This window comes from Balaenoptera acutorostrata, chromosome 12 (genome assembly GCF_949987535.1).
Source record: "Balaenoptera acutorostrata chromosome 12, mBalAcu1.1, whole genome shotgun sequence".
NCBI lineage: Eukaryota > Metazoa > Chordata > Mammalia > Artiodactyla > Balaenopteridae > Balaenoptera > Balaenoptera acutorostrata.
Window position 1 is genome coordinate 35,052,033 of NC_080075.1, and position 21,141 is coordinate 35,073,173.

Here is a 21,141-nt window from a genome sequence, read left to right on the forward strand (position 1 = left end):
CACCCTGTCATCTCTGCAACTCAGTTTATGTATCTCACAAAGGGTGAGAAGGAGAGAGAGAAGTCCTTTCAAATGGACAGGGGTCTCATCCTAGTAAGAAGCCCCCCTGCGAGTCTGTAGTGATCTCCGGGGCTCCATCCACCCCCTGCACCCAGGAGGGGACAGTCCTGGGAAGGGGGCAAACAGCCAGACTGGTACCTGTGGCTTCACGTCCTCCTCGTCCTTGTAGTAATAGAGCTGCTGTGCCCTCAGCACGAAGTACCTCTGCTGCCAGTTTTTCACGATGGACCTCTGCTTCTTCAGCCAGCCCATCTTGATGGGTCTTTCCAGTGGGTTGGGGGCGGATGCGGGGTGAAAGGTCGCCATCTTCTCTCCGGTCATCACGCTCCTTGACCGAGCTGTGGAGAGGGACACACAGGCGGGCTGACAGGGGCTGTGAGCAGGGAGGGGCCGGGAAGCGCCGGGCCCCAGCGAGGCCGGGCTCAGGGGTCCAGATCTGCAGCAGAGAGGATGCCCCGGAACCCAGCGAGCCAGCCCAGGGGCCAGCTCCCATCAGCGCCGGCCCTGGGGCCCTACACCCTCAAGGTCCGGCAGCTGGAGTCGGCGCCCTCGTTCTGCAAAGCCAGAGATTGGCTGGAGCCTTCTGAAGAGGAAGTGGCCACAGCATCTGACAAAAGGTGCTTCCTTTTTCCTGCGTGGGAGTCAATATCTGACAAGAGAGGGGAGAAAATAATGCCTCTTGCTCTCAGGGTTCAGGGCGAGTCCCACACAGCTGCAGAGACAGCCAGAAGCTGCCCGGCTTCTTCCTCAGAAGGAGCCACTGTGTTCCCCAACCTCAGTGCCCAGTCCTGCCCTGCCCCAGCGGCCCCGCAAAGCCCCCCGACCCCTGACCACACAGCCAGTGTGCAGGATGCTGGCACATGCTGAATCTTCCTGCCCAGCGTCGTCAAGAGCTCTCTGTCCCCCGCCCACAGAGAGCGTTCACAGCCTTCTCTGCTGGACCAAGGGCCTCCCTGTAGCTGCCTTCCTACGACGTTTTCAGTTGGGTTGTCCCTCCCATGTGGCTGACAGCACACAAGCATTTGAAAAGGACATGAATCTGCCACCAGGACACAGACGCAGAATTTGAATCCAGACCCCCCCCCCCCAACCCAGTGCATCGTGTAGTTTGCTTTTGTTTTCACACCAGAGCTCTGCCTGTCATCAGATTAGATCCAGGTGTCTGCAGCTTGTCTCCATGGTAACTCCCACCCAGGATAACTCTCTCCATCCCTCCTCTCCACAGCGATCCATCAGCCAGCCTGTGGTCCCCTGGGGGTCAACATGTCCTTCCTCTGTTTCTCCCCTTCCTTCTTTCACAGCTGGTTCAACAGTTCCCTTAAAACCGCATTGGAGCTCCGTGTCTCCTCGACCTTGTGCCGTGCGCTCCACACTTGCCAGTCTCCAGTGTTTGCATTCTCCTCCTTGCTGGAGGAAGTCTCCATTTTATAATCCCTTTATCCAGCTTTTGTCAGTCTCCAGAGCATTCACGAAGAAGCTGAACGAAGCCAACTCCACTCTCATCCAATCTCATCTCACCTGGTAAAGATCAGTTTTTCCTTTCTTGGCTCTTTGACCCTGAATACATTATGCAACTTCTCTGAGTCTCAGTTTCCTTGCTTGTGAAACTAGGATCATCATAGCCCCTATTCTATGGAATTGTTGTGGAGATTAAACAGGTTAATATATATAAACCACTTTGCACAGTCCCTGGTCCAAGGTGAGCAAATGTCACTCATTATTTTTATCAACAGATGACTTTATTTCCTACTGCGAAGATGCAGATCATCTTTGAGAACCTCCTAAACCTCCCCCTTCGTTTCAAAATATTGCTGCATTGTCAAGCTTTCCCTCTTCCTTTATTCCCATTTTCAATGCATTGAATCAACAGCTTCTCTCATTGCTTTTGATTCCTTTCTTTCTATCTCCCTCTAGGCCTGTAGTTTTTGTCTTTTATTTATATTCATGACTTGCTTTCAAATACCAGAATTTTTTGCAGCATTACAGAGTCTTTCTTCCACTGATTCTAACTGGACCCAGAATTATCACCCTATTTACATAGCTCATCCTGGATTGCTGTCTGAAGTGGACTCTGCCCTTTCTGGGCTCCCTCGACCCCACAGGTGGTCTGCGTTCCTGTCACATACCCTCATTCCCAAGGTGCCAACTTGCAGTCACCCCTCGCCTCCCACCGGGGACTGGAGAGATCATCCTATGCTGTACACCAGGGCACGAGACACACTTGATTCAGCCTCCTATTAGACAGATATCATAAGAGTGCAGATACCCTGATACCCCCTTGCAGTAAAAAGTAACTTGACATTGGGGCTTCCCTGGTGGCGCAGTGGTTGAGAGTCTGCCTGCCAATGCAGGGGACACGGGTTCGAGCCCTGGTCTGGGAAGATCCCACATGCCGCGGAGCAACTGGGCCCGTGAGCCACAACTACTGAGCCTGCGCGTCTGGAGCCTGTGCTCCGCAACAAGAGAGGCCGCGATAGTGAGAGGCCCGCGCACCGCGATGAAGAGTGGCCCCCACTTGCCGCAACTAGAGAAAGCCCTTGCACAGAAACGAAGACCCAACACAGCCATAAATAAATAAATAAATATAAATAAATATAAATAAAAAAAAAGTAGCTTGACATGTTGATGAACATTTAGCAATGTGCTAGCAAAGGGTTTGCTTTATATCCGTGTGTCCCGGCACGCCAGTTAAGAATTTTACCTTTGATCTTAATCTTCAGTTCATTGCAATCTTCAAGGCCTTCCATCTGTAACTCAAAGAACAGCCACTCTGGGGCTGATCACTTGCTCTAAGGCTGTTTAAATGATCTGAAGGAAGCAGGGGAGGGTTTGGGCAGGAATACAGTGGGGAGGAGGGAAGTGGAAGAACTGTGCACAGCGCTGTGTCTCTCTAGGTCAGAAACTGTAACATGGAAAGACTCACATGCGTACTAGAAAGAGGGCAAAGATGGAAAGAATGGTTGGCACACAGAATTTCTGAAGAGTGAGGGATTCTGGCAGACGCGCGGGGATTTTTCCTCACCTCGGTAGCCTCTGCCCAGCCCAGTGTGACTTCTGTGCTCATCCAGCTGAAGCAGTCTCAGACTTGGGAGGGAGGGCTTCTAGGCTTCTAGGGTGATACCACCAAAGGCAGCCAGCGCAGGAGAGGAGGAAAGCAGGTGGGTGCCACGTGGTGGCTGTGGAGACTCAGGTCCCCGCAGACTCAGGCTACCCCCCAGAGACCCACAGAAACTGTTCGGACTGCTCTAGAAAATAGGAGAAACTGAAGAGCTCCAACAAGAATTGAAGAAGCAGGATAGGGGGAGCAGGGGCCAAAAAGATACCGTAGACTGAAGAGAATGAACTCAGCACAGAAGAATTCAGCTGCCGGGATAGCTCTGGGAAACTTTTTATGCTCTGTAGTGGCAGAAACAATAATAGCAAAAACAAACATGCAACACTCAAAACCTCCCCCTAGAAGCATCTGTGCATTGCAGAATGGGCTGGCAAAGGAAGAGTAGATATGAGAATGTTATGTTCTCATAGTTGGCCACGAGGGGTCTTGATGTCCTTGTGACAAGTAGGTGACCACTTTGTCCGTATGCATGGGATCAAGGCCTTGGCTAACCATCTGTTATATTTCAGAAATGATCCCATTCACCCATACATCCACCATACGTGATATGACTGTGGGCACTGGGCCATGAGTACAGATGGCTCAGAACAAACTGCCACTGCTCGAATCAGGCCTGAACACTGGGGAGATGACAGCAGGGGTTCTGATGAGACAGTAACGAAGCAGGGGCTCCTTCTGTCCCATATCAGAGCCATCTCCCACCTCGGCCCTCAGTATGGCTCATTGGCCAGCCCTATCATGAGGTGATTCAAATATCAGAGAAGAAAGCCTGGTGGGCCCTGAGTTGGACTTGTTTTTGACGACTTTCCTGGTTCGTTCCTTTGAACAGTCTCTCTTGTCTGTGGGTGTGACTTGTTCCCGGATAAAGTAAACAAAGAGATCTGTTACTATTTCTAGAGCTGTTTCTCATAATGAAAATAATAACCGTGATAAGCTTTGCTTGTGAGCCAGTAATCACATACAGAGCGCACGATCCCAGCCCTTGGGGAAGGAGGTTTGAGCCAGGCTGTGGGCTGGAGCGGGGGCCCGAGGGCAGACCAGCGAAAGGCAGGTAGTTGGAAGGCAGTTGCTAAGAGTTTGCAGAACGCTCTAGGGAGGTGGGAAATCCACCTTATGTACTCTAGTACATAAAGAAAGAACAAGCCCCCAGCACTGCACTGCCCAGTACAGTAGCCACTTGCCATGACTGGCTACGTACATTGAAATGAATTAAAATAAATTAAATTCAGTGCCTCGGTCACACCAGCCGCATTTCAAGTGCTCAGTAGCCCATGTGGCTCATGGCTACAGTAATGGACAACACAGGAAGAGAATATTTCCATCATCACAGAAAGGTCTATTGGTTGGCACTTCCGGGAATCTGAATAGTATCATGACCAAGCATGAGACAAAATGGGCCATAAAGGTGTGGGTAGCATTTCATCAAAGAGAGAAATCAAACTGGAGGGTCCAGAAAAGTAGCTTCTGGTGGCAGAGTGAGAAGTTCAACCTTGATCTGAGAGCTAACAGGGAGCCATCTCATGTACCTAAGCAAGGGAGGTTCGTGATAAAATAGAGGCAAGTTAAGTAATTGAACCGCATAGGCTGCATTTTAGTCTGCAGGTGAGGGAGGGCAAGAAGAGACATAGATAGAAGAGACATAAAAGAAGTTCCACAGTCTCAGGGGTGCTGTTTCTGCAGTAGAAGGTAGCTGCTTTTTGCCCCAAGTTGGAGCGAGAAAAAATTAAACGAGGAAGTATAAACAGAGAAGTCAGCTTGGGAGGCATTATCACTTCCTCTCTTTATCTTCTCATCTTCTGACCCCACCCTCCCCCACATATAATCAATCACAAAATTTTCTAGGGTCTCCTTCTGAGATATTTCTTCCATCTGCTCTCAACTCTGCATGAGTTTAGATTCTATTTTAGAGGCTCCGAACACGTGAGATGGGAATAGTTCAATCAAAGCTGGAAAACTACTGAAGGTATTTTCTCAATATGTTGATCTGAGCAGTGCATTAATCTGGGAACCTTGTTTAAATAAAGTTGAAAAGGGAGTAGAATATACATAGCTTACCCCCAGACACCCTCTCCTGAGCTGTAGACTCATCTACCCGACTGCCCGCAGGTACCTCCTGCTAGTACCTGATGCTAGTTGAACTTACCGTCTTTCTCCCCCTACCTCCTACCTTTCCCCGGGTTTGTGTAACAAACACACCCAAGCCTGCTTTTCTATGGTTTGCTGTGACTGACTTCTTCCCAGTCAACCAGCCAAACCAGAAGGCTGACCCATTCCTACAGTCCTCACAATCAATAGCTCTCTTTCTCTCTGATCCCTCCTCTCTACAGCTACCTGTTTTTTTTTTTTTGGTCCATTTATCCTCTCCCTGGATTATCACAATAGTTCCCTGTCCTGTCTCCCTCCTACCAATCTCATCTCTCATCCACTGATGACATTGTTTGTGACATGGTCCTTCTGAAACACAAATCTGATCATGTTACTCTTTGACCTAGAAGCCTTCAATGACCCTCCAACATCTTCATCCTAAAAGATGAAGACTAAACTCCCTACCATGGGGTTCAGAGTCCTTTGTGATTCTCCTGTTGCATCTCCTGCTCTTCCTCCATACCCATTCTGCACTCCGTCCATGACGGTATTCCATTCCCTCTGCTGGGCTCTTCTCCCCACCCATTCTCACCCACCCCCAGTTCTTGAAATGTTCTTGTTCGTTCTTCAAGACTTACTTCCTGCCACACCTCCCATGAGAAGCCTTCTCAGCCCAGCCAGACTGAGTCACACCCTGGGCTCTATTCCCTCTTAACTGGGGACACATGTCCTTCAAATCACTTATCATCCCTCCTGGTCCTTTTTCTTACTCTGTCTTCCCTCTCCACTTGAACTCTAAGAGGACAGGGGCTTCGCTTTCATGCTTAGCCTTGTTCACCCTGTATCCCCCACATCTAACAGAGCGCTGACAAAGAGAGGGCAGGGTGAGGTAGCAGAGAGCACAGGCTTCTACATATGCAGCCTCGGGTGAATCATGTTCTGTCTCTGAGGGCCAGTTACCTTCTCTGTGAAACTGTGATAATAATACGTAGCTTGTGGAGTGGCCAGTCTATAAGGATTAACAAAGATAAGTGGACGGGCCCCAGCCAATGTCTGCCTCTTAAAACATGGGCATTAAATGGAAGCTATTATTGTTAGCAGTATTACCGTAGGATGGACTGGATATTATGTTAAATGAGAGAAAAGGAAGAAGAGATGAAAGGGAAGAGAGGAAAGGAGGGAGAGAGAAGGAGGAAAGGAAAAAGGGAAGACTAGCTGGACAGTGTACAAAATTCCAGGTGTGAATCCGGAGGCCTGAATTAGGATGGCGGCCGGGGAAATGGAGAGTGTAGGAGAGGCAGTGATGGGGCAGACCACCAGAGCTCCATAGCTGGCTGAACAGGAGGCGGGTGGGAGGTTTGGGGTTTGGGTGGCTCAGGTGAGGGGGCCTTCTCCATCCATTCGTCCAATGCACATTGGCTGAGCGCTTGGCGTGTGCCGGGAGCAGTGACTGGGTCTGGGATCTAAGATCAACCAGACACAGCCCTGCCCCACAAACATTCAGAGACCTGAGAGACTCATTCGTAGAAGCTGGGAAGGAAGCAGAGAGCGTGGTGGGTTGGAATAGGCAGGAAAGTCCTGTTCTGGGTGTGATGAACTATGAGGGTGGGCTGAGAGATTTTGACTTCCCCAGAATTCTACTTTTGACAGGTGAGGCCTGTGGGTTCAGAAAGAGGTTATTGGGGGAAAAAGAGGTGCAAGTGAAAGCCAGGATGTGAGAATCTCTGATCTGGAAAGTAACATAATAGATGTTCAGAAATCAAAGAAAAGGCTGAGCCCAGACGAGACTAGCATTAACTCAAGAGAAGGTTACTGTTTTCCTTGGGACTTTACAGAGAGCTTGCATTAGGCATCAGTGTGGGAGAAAAGAAGCGCAGCAAGAAAATCCACTATCCCCAAGAGTTTAGCAATGGAGCAGGGGTTGCTTCCGGGAAGGGGAGTGAAAGGAGAGAGGCTGTCATCTTGTGCCAAGCAAAGATCCAGGGCCAGTTTTGGTCCATCTCACACCCCTGGGCCAGGAGCTGTCCTGGGGGAGCAGATGATTCCCCTGGATGGATGGATGCAGCCGATCTCCAGGGTAACAGCTTCATGATAGGAGCACCAGCTGGGTTTCAGCCCTGCTCACCCTTTCTGCCAAGGCTCTTGACCATGCACTTACACAGACATCCACGTTCTGCAGGAGGACCCTTAAGGACATAAAGCACCATTCAGAAGCAAGAGGTCCTTTACAAAGAAGTGTTTGAGTTTCTGATCTCAGTGTTCTCTCTCAGAAAATGATATTTGGCTGCGTAGGTGGGCAGAAGTCCCCATGGGCTCAGGAATAAATATCTTTATTTATTTATTTATTTATTTATTTATTGGCGTAGAGTTGATTTACAATGTTGTGTTAATTACTGCTGTACAGCAAAGTGACTCAGTTACACGTATATACATTCTTTTTCAATTCTTTTCCATTAAGGTTTACTACAAGATATTGAATATAGTTCCCTGTGCTATACAGTAGGACCTCGTTGTATATCCGTTCTAAATGTAATAATTTGCAGCTATTGTACTAACCCCAAACTCCCAGCCCATCCCTCTCCTTCCCCCACCTCGCACATGGCAACCACAAGTGTGTTCTCTATGTCTGTGAGTCTGTTTCTGTTTTGCAGATACGTTCATTTGTGCCTTATTTTAGATTCCACATATAAGTGATATCATATGGTGTTTGTCTTTCTCTTTTTCACTTACTTCACTTAGTATGATAATCTCTAGTTTGTATCCGTGTTGCTGCAAATGGCATTATTGTGGTTTTTTTATGGCTGAGTAGTGAGGAATAAATATCTTTGTGCTTTTATTGCATGTCTGCTGGTTATAAGGTGCTAGAGCTATGGAGAGGTTCTTGAGGGCAAAGCCCACGTCTTATTCATTTTAGTATCCTGAGGACCCTCACTGTGTCTGGCTTAGAAAAGTTAATTGGAAGGAATAAAGAGAGGAAGAAAGTGTACGTGTGTGTGTGTGTGTGTGTGTGTGTGTGTGTGAATGTTGAATAAAGTTCAAATAGAAAATTCATAAAATTCTCTTTAACAAAGAAATTCATATCCTTTATATTAACCAATCAGAAAAATTTCTTGGGCATTTCTTATGTGCAGGGCATGGTGCTAGGTAATGTGCAGAGTTTAAAAAATAGAGGAAGCTCTCTAAATTAGTGAACTCGAGATTGTGAGGCTTCAAATCTTTGCTGTGCACCCTGGCACACAAAAATGCATTCTACTGCACCCTGTTGCCAATAGCTGCCTCCATCCCAGCCCTAGTTCTTGATGGGCCAGAGCTCTGTCGTGTTCTCCTTGTATAAAAAAAGGTGATTCATAATCAATCACAAACCGTGAAATGTGAAAAGACAGAGGCTCAGGTATCAGAAAATAGGTTCCCAGGGGCAGGGATTTCTATAAATTTTTTTCACCAATCAAACCACACCTTCTAGAAGAGCATTTGGCCAATTGAAGGGTCTCAATAAATGTTTCTTGAGTGAATAAAATAAACATTTTAGAGAGAAATGTGAGTCACCTTGAGGCATTTTACATTTGCAACAAACGTTGACTGATCTACCCATTTGTGGGAGTTCTAGATGTGTTCACTTGTGCCCATGCAAGCAGAGCGGCCAGGGAAGATAGAATCCCTGATTGTACTAATGATCCCCACCAACAGTGACGTATTTAGTGAGGTCTTACCTGCGCTAGCCACCATGCAAACACACTATCGATCAAGATCAAGTCGGTCTGGTTGAATGCTCGCCCTACCGCTTCATGGTAAGCTCTATTTTACAGACCAGGAACTGGAGCTCACAGAACTGAAGTGATTTGCCCAGGTACACGGCTAGAAATCTAATTTCAAAGCCCAATATCCATACCTAGGCCACACAGCCCACAGAGAGGCACATACTCTAGTGGTAAAGAGAGGTGCCTAGACTGAGAATCGTGTGTAATAATTCACAGGGTTAGACAGTAAGGGTGAGATGAAAAGGGGACGGGCCACTATTCCCAACACGGAGACACCAGCCTCGGCCTCCACCCATTTTGCCGCAATGTTACGCATAAACCACTTTGTGCTACCTTTTCCTTCCAACGTAAGCTCTGCAAGGCTCGGCAGGCCTTGATGAAAGAGTGATGGGGAAGTAACACTGAAGCCTCCAGCCCAGCCCTGAGGCTGTGCTGACACCCCGACAGGAAAATGGACATATTATGGGTCCTGCCACGTCTTACCGGCTCTCTGCACAAGCTCCTTTGAAGAGACTTAAGGATCCTGACCAAAGCCCACTGGGGCTGAGGTGTGGGAGGGAGGAGCACGGAACCAACCCGAGGGGGGCCCAGCACTCGGCCCACAGGGCAGCTCACAGAGGGCCCCCCAGCCTCGCTGAAGAGGCAGCCCTGGAAGTCGTGGGAAACAGCAGGTTCCCGCATGGCTGCCTCCCTGGAGATGGTCAGTAGGGGTCCATACACCATTGTGTACACCCCACACCCACTCACACCCACACCCACACACTCACCCATACACACTCACCCACACACACTCACACACCCACACACACCCACACACTCACACCCACTCACTCACACCCACACACTCACACCCACTCACCCACACCCACACCCTCACACACACACAACTCACCCACACACTCACACCCACATGCACACACTCACACTCACACCCACACACACCCACTCACCCACACCCACACCCACTCACACACACAACTCACCCACACACTCACACCCACATGCACACACTCACCCACACACACTCAAACCCACACACTCACATACTCACACACTCACACACTCACACACACTAACCCACACACACTCACCCACTCACACCCACCCACATGCACACATTCACACGCACACACTCACATGCACACACACTCACCCACACACACTCACACCCACACCCACACACTCACACACCCACATGCACACACTCACCCACCCACACTCACACGCACACATACTCACACACACTCACACACTCACCCACACACACTCACACCCACACCCACACATTCACCCACACACACCCCATTCCCCCCCACCACACATGCAGACCCTCAGCCTGTCTAGTTATCAGACTGTGGGAAGACAGCCCTCCTAGAAGAAAATTAAGTCTTTTAACTTCAGAACCTCCAGGCCCACTTTCTTTACCCCTTTTCTCTTCTCCTTGTCAAAGGCAAACAGACCTCTACTTTGAAACACCCACCATTCAGGGGGGTGGGGAACTTTAAAAATCTTTCCACTCTCAAAAACTGGCATTTAGACTTCAGGATAAATTTATCCTGTGATTACTCTCCTGGATTTTTTTTTAAATTCTGTTTCTTTTTTAACTTGGGCTTAAAAAACTTTACTCCACCCCCAACCTCCCAAAAGGTAATGAGACGTGAGAATGAGGACAGCCAAGGGGCTTTCTCTGTGCACCCAGAATTCAGTCACACGGACCTTCCCAGGTCGCTTGCCCTGAGACACATTTGCACAACCTAATTCAAAGAAATACCTGAAGTTGTTCCCTGGATACCTGTCTCCAGACCCAGGAATTGAGCAGGTTTAATTTTCCCACGTTCTATAGCTCATAGAAATTTATTGTTTGACAAGTGAGCCTTTCAATGTAAAAAAGCAAACTCTGCTTTGCAAAGGGACTTAGCACACATAGCTACGTCTTTTGCAGGAAGAAGCAAAAATGCGGTCTCTGTAGCATATGAAGAAGAGAGAGAGAGCTGGCTTTCTGTTTCTTCTTCAGCCTTGCAAGTTCTACACTGTGAATCCTCCCGCCTAGGCTGCCTTTCCAGGGCCGTCCTTCTGGCGTTCATTCCGGAGCTTGCGTGTCTCGGGAATGTGGAGAGCAGTTGTCTCTTGTGGGCCTGTGTCTCCATCCATTGCAACACTTCACCAGCCCCCTCGGCCTATCTTTGCATAACAGGAAGCCAAACATAAAAACAAGAAGCGTGCAGAATTGTGAGTGCTTCCGACTAAACACTGCTCGGGACTGCCTCTTCCTCAGCACACGGTGTGGTGGAGATTTGGCAATCGGGTGGCACACGCACCCCGGGGTCCACACTGTGACCCCTTAACTGTATCCAAGTTAACTGGCTTCCCAGATATGGATGGAAGGAAGGACTTTGCATCATTAACACAGTAAGCTAGAAGAACTATTGACCCTTCCGCTGTCAAAGCCAGTCATTTGCTCCAGGTAAGGGGTTCTGCTTAGTCACTAGCATTCATAAATATGTAGTGCATTAGAATGCTTGAAGTATTTATATTTTATAAGCCCAGCTAAATTCTGTGTCTCCAGTAACTCACAGCAGTGACCCAACCAGGCCATTGCCCAAGGGCTGGCCCCAATAATCAAGCACTGGGCCTTGACGAAGCTACAAGCTATTAACCAGCCTACAGATGTCACTCCAGTCTGTTCCTAAGGGCCCTCTCTGGTCCTCGGGAATAGTGATTTTTAACCGTACAGTTCTAATAAGAGTGTGAACAATAAACAATTGTTGCAGTGGAATGGGCCTGGTGTACAAGTCATAATAGGTTTCTCTTACTCTACAATCTGATAAAAAGATTCTTTTTTTATTAATTTTTATTGGAGTATAGTTGCTTTACCATGCTGCGTTACTTTCTGCTGTACAGTAAAGTGAATCAGCTATACATATATATGTATATATATATGTATATATCTCCACTCTTTTTTGGATTTCCTTCCCCTTTAGGTCACCACAGAACACCAAGTAGAGTTCCCTGTACTATACAGTAGGTTCTCATTAGTTATCTATTTTATACATAATAGTGTATATATGTCAATCCCAATCTCTCAATTCATCCCACCCCCCTCCCCCCCTTGATATCCATATGTTTGTTCTCTACGTCTATGTCTCTATTTCTGCTTTGCAAAGAAGTTCATCTGTATCATTTTTCTACAATCTGATAAAAGATTCTATTAAAAATGGAGGCCATTAGATTATGGATGGAGGACAGAGGACACCCATAAATTATTAATTAGTTTCATAGGTGTGATTAGGAAATAAAATGTCCATATTTTCAAAGATGCATACTTAAGCATGGGGAATAAAATTACACAGTGTCTGGGATTGGCTTTAAAATATCTCAGCAAAGAAAAGACAAAAAGAGAAACAAAGGAATAAAGCAGATGTGACAAATTCTTCATAATTTTGAATTTCAGTAATAGACATACATGGCAGTTCATTATACTTATTCTCTATGTTGGTGTTTGAAATGTATGTATAATAAAAAAATCTTTTTCAAGATTCTACTAGGCCTTAAACAATAAATTCTTTTAGGCTTCATTTTTTTTCACACATCAGCTATTGCCCTGAACTTCAACTTGCTGGTTTTCCCAGGCCTCCATTTCCAGACCTGTTACTTATTCCTCCGAGCACAGTGAAGTGATGTTACACAGATGTTCCACCACACACGTACACATTCCCCCGCCCCGGACAGATCCAGCCCCTCCGTTGCCCCTGCACTGTCACTTTATCAGTTAATGAAGGGGAAGAACCGAGGGACTCCTGAAGCTTCCAGTTATGGATAATATTTCCTGTAAAGTCAGCTTTTACTCAAACTGCTAATGGTGATGATGGTCTGTCTGTGTACATGTACACACACACACACACACACACACATATATATATAATTCCCCAGGGTCATGGAAGGAGCTTAAAAAAACAGCTGTTGCAAGGAAGGCAAAGAGACATCGTCTTGCTAGACAATTCCTTCTGACCGGAAGTAACGTCTGGGCCATCGGAGGCCTAGTTCAAGATCAATGGAAAGAATAGAGTGACTGATTATCAGCGTTTACAATGACAAAAGTTGGAGGAAGTGCTAGTTCATAGGCTACTGGGGCCTGGTAGATGGCCAACACTGGATGATAGTTCCCCCTCCAGCCCTGTAGCAAGCAGGCAGGCAGGCAGCCTAGAGCAGTGGAAGGCGTATCTGACGGCATCAGGAGACCCAGGTTCAAGTTCCAGCTCAGACACAAACCAGCTGTGTAACTCTCAGGCCCTTTCTGAGTCTTCATTTCTTCATTTGTAAAATAAAAGGCTGGAAATAAACCATCTTGAATGCTTTTCCAACTCTAAATTTAAAAAAAAAATTTCAACTCTAAATTTTTTTGATTGACCTGTCAAACATCTTTCAGCCAATACTTTGCGCTGTAATCCTGTTTTTTATGTGCAACATGTCTAACTTAATTTGCCAACTCAGGCAAGAATCCAGTTCCATATCAAGATCACAGGTCTCTAGTGCTATGTTTATGTAATTGATTAAGAAAAATGAATTTGGCAAAATACATAATCTTGGTGATTTTAATCAAACAGAGATGGTTTGACACGTCCTGGTTAGAGTGCGAATTTCGATATTAGGCTAAAGAAGATCCCCTGAGAAGTCCCAGTAATAATACAGGGTAGGAGGTACAAAGACAAAAGCCACTGTAACTATTACTCAAGGATTGACAATTAAACAGTCTGCGTGATCGATTTATTCTGGGGTGATACCTTAGCTCCCAAATATTACGGACCCCATCATCTTTCTGGATGCATCTCTCCAACGTTAAACCAGGCTTTACATACCAACATTTGCAAATACATCCATGCCTTTTTGACCAAGAAGCTTTCTACTAATTGAGTTAAGGAGATAATAATGAATGTATCTTAAATTCATTTACAAAGATATTCACTGCAGCATTATTGTTTGAAAAATGTAAACAAGTAAATGTCCAACAACATGGAATCAGTTGAATGAAGTATGGTATGCTCATAAAGTAAAATACTATGTACCATTAAAGTTGATGCTTTCTTGAGTTATAATGACATGGAAAACATTGAATTTATGTAGTTAGGTTAAAAACTGCTTACTCCAATTTACACAGGATGACTCCGTTTTGTTAAAAATACACACACACACACACACACACACACACACATACTATAGTGTAAGAAAGTCATAAATACATGTGTGGTGTAGCACAGAAAAACATAATGCAAGATTCACACCAGACTGGTGTAGGGTTATAGGTTATTTTCCTGATAGGTGGGATTATGGGTAATTTTTATGTCTTCTCATGCTGTTATTTTTTCATAAAGGAAACCAAAGTTATTTGTAAAATCTCTACGTCAGCTTTTTCTTCAATGATCTGCAGGCTGTCTCCCAAATTAAAAAATTTAAAACTTAACATGAGTCAAGAAAGAACTGACTGAGAGGAATCAGTCCCAATGTTAGGAAGAATTTTCATAATCTAAACTAAAGTGAATTCCAAAAGTTTTCAAATAGAGCATTTCAGAAGCTAGCTATGCTCTCTTGGGCAAATCACCTTTCCCTGCCTGATGGGATTACTTGCCAGCAGGATACAATATATAAATGTCCTTTATGAAATATATAGTAGGTATAGGTTTGCTTATTATTATTGTCATTTACAAGAATAATTTTTGCAGATCTTAGTTTCTGCATATATAAAATGAGGTTGAACAGGATGCTTGCTAACGTCCTTCTAGACCCCAAATTCTTCTACTCTTTGTATGTGAGCAGTTTCTACTAATACCATAATGCGCTCAGAGTATAGAATTAGAGAAAAGGGGAGCAGAGCAGATTCATTATTGAGGAAAGAACATAAGAGAGAATGTGCTCAGCGAGGGAGGGAGATCAGTATAGTTTGGTGGGTCAGGCCAGACATCACAGAAACCATAGAACCAGAACAAGTTCTTTGGGGCTGAGAAAGGGCAGGACTTGGGGAAAGAGAAGAGTCAGCAGAAAGGCCTGAGGGAGCACAAGGGGCTGCTCTGGGGGAGCCCAGGAAGGAAGGAGCCCCTGAAATTCTGGACGGTTTGACCCCATGGTGTAACAGCCCCATTTCCAAATTTCCATCAAAATGACCAAAGAATGACTTCAGTGATAACAACGGGAAATGTGAAATGAAAGTAAAAGTAAGGAAGGATGCTGTCTGCGAGCTATTTGTGGGGAGGAGGATTTCTGTGAGCTGGAGGCTAGGCAGGACTAAACTGGAAGAGCCGACCCACCCACAGTTCAGTGTCTGTGGAGGAGAAATTGTCCACGAGAGTGGGATGGTCCCCCAAAGAATCTGCACCACCTCCTAGAGGGGGCCAGCAGCGCTCGAGGGGGGAACGGAGGGAGGCCCCCAGAGCACAAAGCCCTGGCTGGGCATGCTCTGCTATCTCCAGCTTACCCCAGGGGCTGAAAGTCCCGCCAGAAAACCAAGGGGTGGGAGGGCCTGTCTTGCTGGCTCCTAACCTGGGCCATTGAACCAGTGAGAGCAAGGAGGACTTTTCCAACTAACCTGGGGCTTCGCCAAGGAGAAAAAAAAGAAATTCTCTATGAATAGAGACTCACTCCCTAAACTGAATGCTTCTTAAAAAGTTACAGGTATGCTTCCCATGCCGCCCAGCAATTCCACTTCTAGGAATCTCCTCGCGAGAAGTGAAAGCGCACGTCCACAGATTTCTTGTATGCAAGTGTTTCCAGCCGCATTATTCATAATGGTCAAACTGGAAACGATCTAGAGTCCATCAGCTGCTGGATGGATGAACACAAAGTGCATAGCTGTGCAATGCAACACTGCCCCAAAATAAAAAGGAATGATGTACTGATACAAGTTACAAGATGGTAACCCTCAAGAACGTTATGCTAAGTGAAAGACACTGAATGCAAAAGACAGCATATTGCAAATCCGTGGAAGAAATACCCAGAAAAGTCAACATTATAGAGACAGAAAGCAGATGGGAGGTTGCCTGGAGCTGAGGATTAAAAGTAGAGATTGACTGCAAATGGGCAGGAGGGAACTTTCTGGAAAGATGAAAGTCTTCTAAAACTGAACTGTGGTAATTGCTGTACAAGGACCAATTCCTCACTCATTTTATAAAGGCCATTTAAAATAGATCATAAACTTCACAAAGTGAGAGATTTGCCTGTTTTGCCACTCAGGTAGCCCAAGTGTCTAGAATACTCCAAGAATGTGGATATTTCAATGTTAGGAAAACTATTCAATGGTTTATTACAGCAATAGGTAAAAGAATTGAAAAGCCATATGTTTTCAAAACATTGTGAATTTACATTTGATAAATTTCAATATCGATTGATATTACAAAATTAATTATCAAGAATAGAATACTTTGGGGGCTTCCCTGGTGGCGCAGTGGTTGAGAATCTGCCTGCCAAAGCAGGGGACACGGGTTCGAGCCCTCGTCTGGGAGGATCCCACATGCCGCGGAGCAACTAGGCCCGTGAGCCACAACTACTGAGCCTGCGCGTCTGGAGCCTGTGCTCCGCAACAAGAGAGGCCGCGATAGTGAGAGGCCCGCGCACCGCGATGAAGAGTGGCCCCCGCTTGCCGCAACTGGAGAAAGCCCTCACACAGAAATGAAGACCCAATGCAGCCAAAAATAAATAAATAAAAAATAAAGAATTATAAAAGAATAGAATACTTTCTTAGGTGGTAAGGAATGTCTATCTCAAACCAAAGAGAGGTAGCTGAAAGAATGCTCTATGTTGCTGAAAATTCAACTACTGAAAACTGAAAAACTCTTCAAGAAAACTTCAAGAAAAAGTTCTTAGGAGCAAGGCCAAGTGTTTGGTGTTTAGCTGTGTAAGGAAAATTGATGAAAGTGAGAGTTTCAAAGAAACACAAAGTGATACAGCAGAAAATTTCTGACACTTCTACTGTGTCATATAATTGAGAGCTGTGGAATGTGTGAACATTTCCATTGCTGTGACATTTTACAATTCCTTTAAAATTTTTTTGAGGATTCACAGAAGAAATCATTCTAAAATCCATGAAACTTAACCCAATAGAAAAAAAAAATCAGTGTCAAGGTCTTGCTTAGAGCTACTGATGTGGGAAATCACTGAGATTTTACTTTTTCATAAAATATTATTATTTACCAGCATTTCTATCCATTTCAGGCTATACTTCACGGTACTTGAGTGAGGCTTCGCAGAAGGACTCTGCCGCTGACATCCTGCAGTTCTGTTTCCTCTTCAAAGCTGTCAAACTTTATCAGCTGTCTGAAAAAAAATGCTCTAGGGGTTTTCCCTATTATCGCCCAAGGTCCTCAGAAAAATGTTAGGATTTCTTCTGAAAGCATCTGTCTGAAGTGCGGGCTTCTTCAACAGGCAGACACAGACCTTTGCCCTGATCCTTCTCTCTGTGGCTGGCCACCCCTTGACAGTCCTCCCAGCCTCTGTACCACATCACTTGTTGCCCACAGAAGATCTAGAAGAACATCATTCTTCTTTCTTTTTCCTTTATCCATTTGTTTGCTTTTAGCCGATGGCCACTGAAAGACAAACTAAGCCTTGAAGTCGTAGGTGCAGAACCTGAAGAAGCAGGAAGGCCAGATGGACAAACAGGAAGCGGAAGACAGGGAACCACGCATGGGTGACTTGGTGATTGATACCATGACAGGCAGGATTTGCCCCCAGTTCCAAGTCCCTCTGGTCTGGTGAATCTTATAGCATAAAATACCTTTTCAAGGTGAAAAATCACTTATGTTTTCATGAGGTTTTGTTGAAAGGGAATCATTTCACTCAACTCAGTGTATGCACTAAATGGAGATACAATAACTGACATGTTTTATAATGAACTTGCATGGGGTACAATCAGGAAAGAAGTAGTAAACATCTTAATGTGGAATTTAAAACATGGAAGAAAGGATTTATTCATGTGCTCAAGAATGGATCATATTTTTTTCTCCATCAACTCCTTAACTCCACCCTTCCCCTCTCTCCTTCACTTTTCTGGGATTTCCTTAATTGTATCAACTGTGAAATGTGAGGACTTCAAATCCAACCTAAGAGAAGTGGGAGGAAGCTGTACTCAGACTCAAAAATAGCCCCAGAAAACATCTGTTCCTTTGAATATATGGAAAGATATTTCAAAATACAAATAGACAAACATAGCTAATTAATTCACTTGAACGTTAAATCCCATTGATATACAGTGTGAGTTTTGTTATCTGAGGGATGGATGTATACTGGGGGATGAGTTTCCATAATGCCATTTCTACTTGTATAATTTTGAGAAAGAGGCTTCACAATGACATTCTGGAGTGTTTGGCCATAAAAATAGCACTGACCATTCCAATCTCCAGCACTTTCCCCTGCATGATAAAAAATACTTTGGAAAATGTGACTTCTGTGATCTTTGGGAGGAGGCCTGGAAAGGGAGGGCTGAGGGTTCAGAGTGACACAGGAAATCTGTGTTTGTAACGCTTAAGTGTGTGGGTGTGTTCACGTGGGCAGTGCTGGAGAGGAAATATGAAAGAAAATGTTTGCAAACCATTGCAGGCAGGAGCTGAATAAGAGACTCAGAGAGTCTATAAAATTTACAAAACATATTTGATATCCATGGAGTGTCCTGGGTTGGGATTATCAAAAACTACTCTTGACACCAAAAGCACTATCTGTAAGAGAAAAAACTGGTATTGGTTTTTGTCAAAATTAAAACCTTTGCTCTTTGAAAGGCACTGAGAGAATGAAAAGCAAGCCACAGATTGGGAAAAAATATTTGCAAACCACATATCTGACAAAGGAATTGTACCCAGAATATATAAAGAATTCTTAAAACGCAACTATAGGGTTTCCCTGGTGGCGCAGTGGTTGAGAATCTGCCTGCCAATGCAGGGGACAGGTTCGAGCCCTGGCCTGGGAAGATCCCACGTGCCGCGGAGCAACTAGGCCCGTGAGCCACAATTACTGAGCCTGCGCGTCTGGAGCCTGTGCTCCGCAACAAGAGAGGCCGCGATAGTGAGAGGGCCGCGATAGTGAGAAGCCCGCACACCGCGATGAAGAGTGGCCCCCACTTGCCACAACTAGAGAAAGCCCTCACACAGAAATGAAGACCCAATGCAGCCATAAATAAATAAATAAACAAATACTTTTAAAAAAACCCTCAACTATAAGTAAACAAACAAACCAAGTTTTTAAATGTGCAAACTATTGAACAGATACTTCACTAAATGAAAAGATGCCAAACATCATCAACTATCAGGAAACCATGAAGTAAAACCACAGTGAGGTACCTTTACAATCATATTAGAGTGACTGAAATAAAATTTAAAGACAAACTAACAGTACTGAGGACTGGTAAGGATGAGAAGCAACCGGAACTTTCAAACATGGCTGGTGGGAATACAAAATGGTACAGCTACTTTGGGAAATAATGTGACAGTTTCTTACAAAGTTAAGCATTCACTTACAATATGACCCAGCAGTCTCACTACTCAAAATTTTCCCAAGATAAATGAGACATTATATTCACACCAAAACCTGTAAGCACATATTTATAGCACCTGATTCTAACTTCCAAAAATCAGAAGCAAACCCAGTGTCTTTCAACTGATGGATGGCTACATCCATACAATAGAATAATACTCAGCAATAAGAAGGACAAAACTATTGATACAAGCAGGAACATGGATGTATCTCAAATGCATTCTGCTGTCTAAAAGAAATCAGACTGCAGACAGGCTACGTCCTATACAATTCCATTTATACGACATTTAGGACAAAGTAAAATTATAGAGATGGAGAACAGATGAGGGTTTGCCCAGGGTTGGCCAAAAGGGGTTGGCTAAAAAGAGACGGTGCTGGACCTGTCTGTATCTCGATTGTGGTGGTTATCACATAACTCTAGGCATTTGCCAAAACTCATACAACTGCAGACCAAAGTAAATACATTTTACTAGATGTCAATTTCAAAACAATTTTTTCATCTGCTCTCATTTGTTACATGTTTGTTACACAGAACCACCTGACATTCTCACTTCCTCCTGACCTTCAAAAGTTTCCGTAGCTAATAGAAGTTCTTTTTTTTTTTTGAATATCAAATGCTGAGTTTCTTTTTTTTTTTTAACATCCTTATTGGAGTATAATTGCTTTACAATGGGGTGCTAGCCTCTGCCCTACAACAAAGTGAATCAGCTATATATATACATACATTCCCATATCTCCTCCCTCTTGCGTCTCCCTCCCACCCTCCCTATCCTGCCCCTCTAGGTGGTCACAAAGCACCGAGCTGATCTCCCTGTGCTATGCGGCTGCTTCCCACCAGCCATCTATTCTACATTTGGTAGTGTATATATAAGTCCATGCCACTCTCTCACTTCATCCCAGCTTACCCTTCCCCCTCCCCGTATCCTCAAGTCCATTCTCTACATCTGCGTCTTTATTCCTGTCCTGCCCCTAGGTTCTTCAGAACCATTTTTTTTTTTTTTAGATTCCATATATATGTGTTAGCACATGGTATTTGTTTTTCTCTTTCTGACTTACTTCACTCTGTATGACAGACTCTAGGTCCATCGACCTCACTACAAATAACTCAATTTCATTTCTTTTTATGGCTGAGTAATATTCCATTGTATATATGTGCCACATCTTCTTTATCCATTCATCTGTTGATGGACACTTAGGTTGCTTGCATGTCCTGGCTATTGTAAATAGAGCTGCGATGAACATTGTGGTACATGACTCTTTTTTTTTTACAATTTTTTTTTTAAACATCTTTACTGGAGTATAATTGCTTTACAATGGTGTGTTAGTTTCTGCTTCATAACAAAGTGAATCAGTTATACATATACATATGTCCCCATATCTCTTCCCTCTTGCGTCTCCCTCCCTCCCACCCTCCCTGTCCCACCCCTCTAGGTGGTCACAAAGCACCAAGCTGATCTCCCTGTGCTATGCGGCTGCTTCCCACTAGCTATCTATTTTATGTTTGGTAGTGTATATATGTCCATGCCACTCTCTCACTTTGTCCCAGCTTACCCTTCCCCCTCCCCATATCCTCAAGTCCATTCTCTAGTAGGTCTGCATCTTTATTCCCATCTT

At 45.0% G+C, this 21,141-nt stretch overlaps 1 protein-coding gene across 2 annotated transcripts in view; it reads right to left on the minus strand.

The window, feature by feature from the left end:
- ARHGAP25 (Rho GTPase activating protein 25) overlaps positions 1-21,141 on the minus strand; it is an 88,929-nt gene that overhangs the window by 46,503 nt on the left and 21,285 nt on the right. For both annotated transcript variants that reach the window (XM_007189771.2, XM_007189770.3), the window contains exon 2: positions 199-398. In XM_007189771.2, the coding sequence (XP_007189833.1) occupies positions 199-398 (200 nt within the window). The remainder of the gene's footprint in view (positions 1-198; positions 399-21,141) is intronic.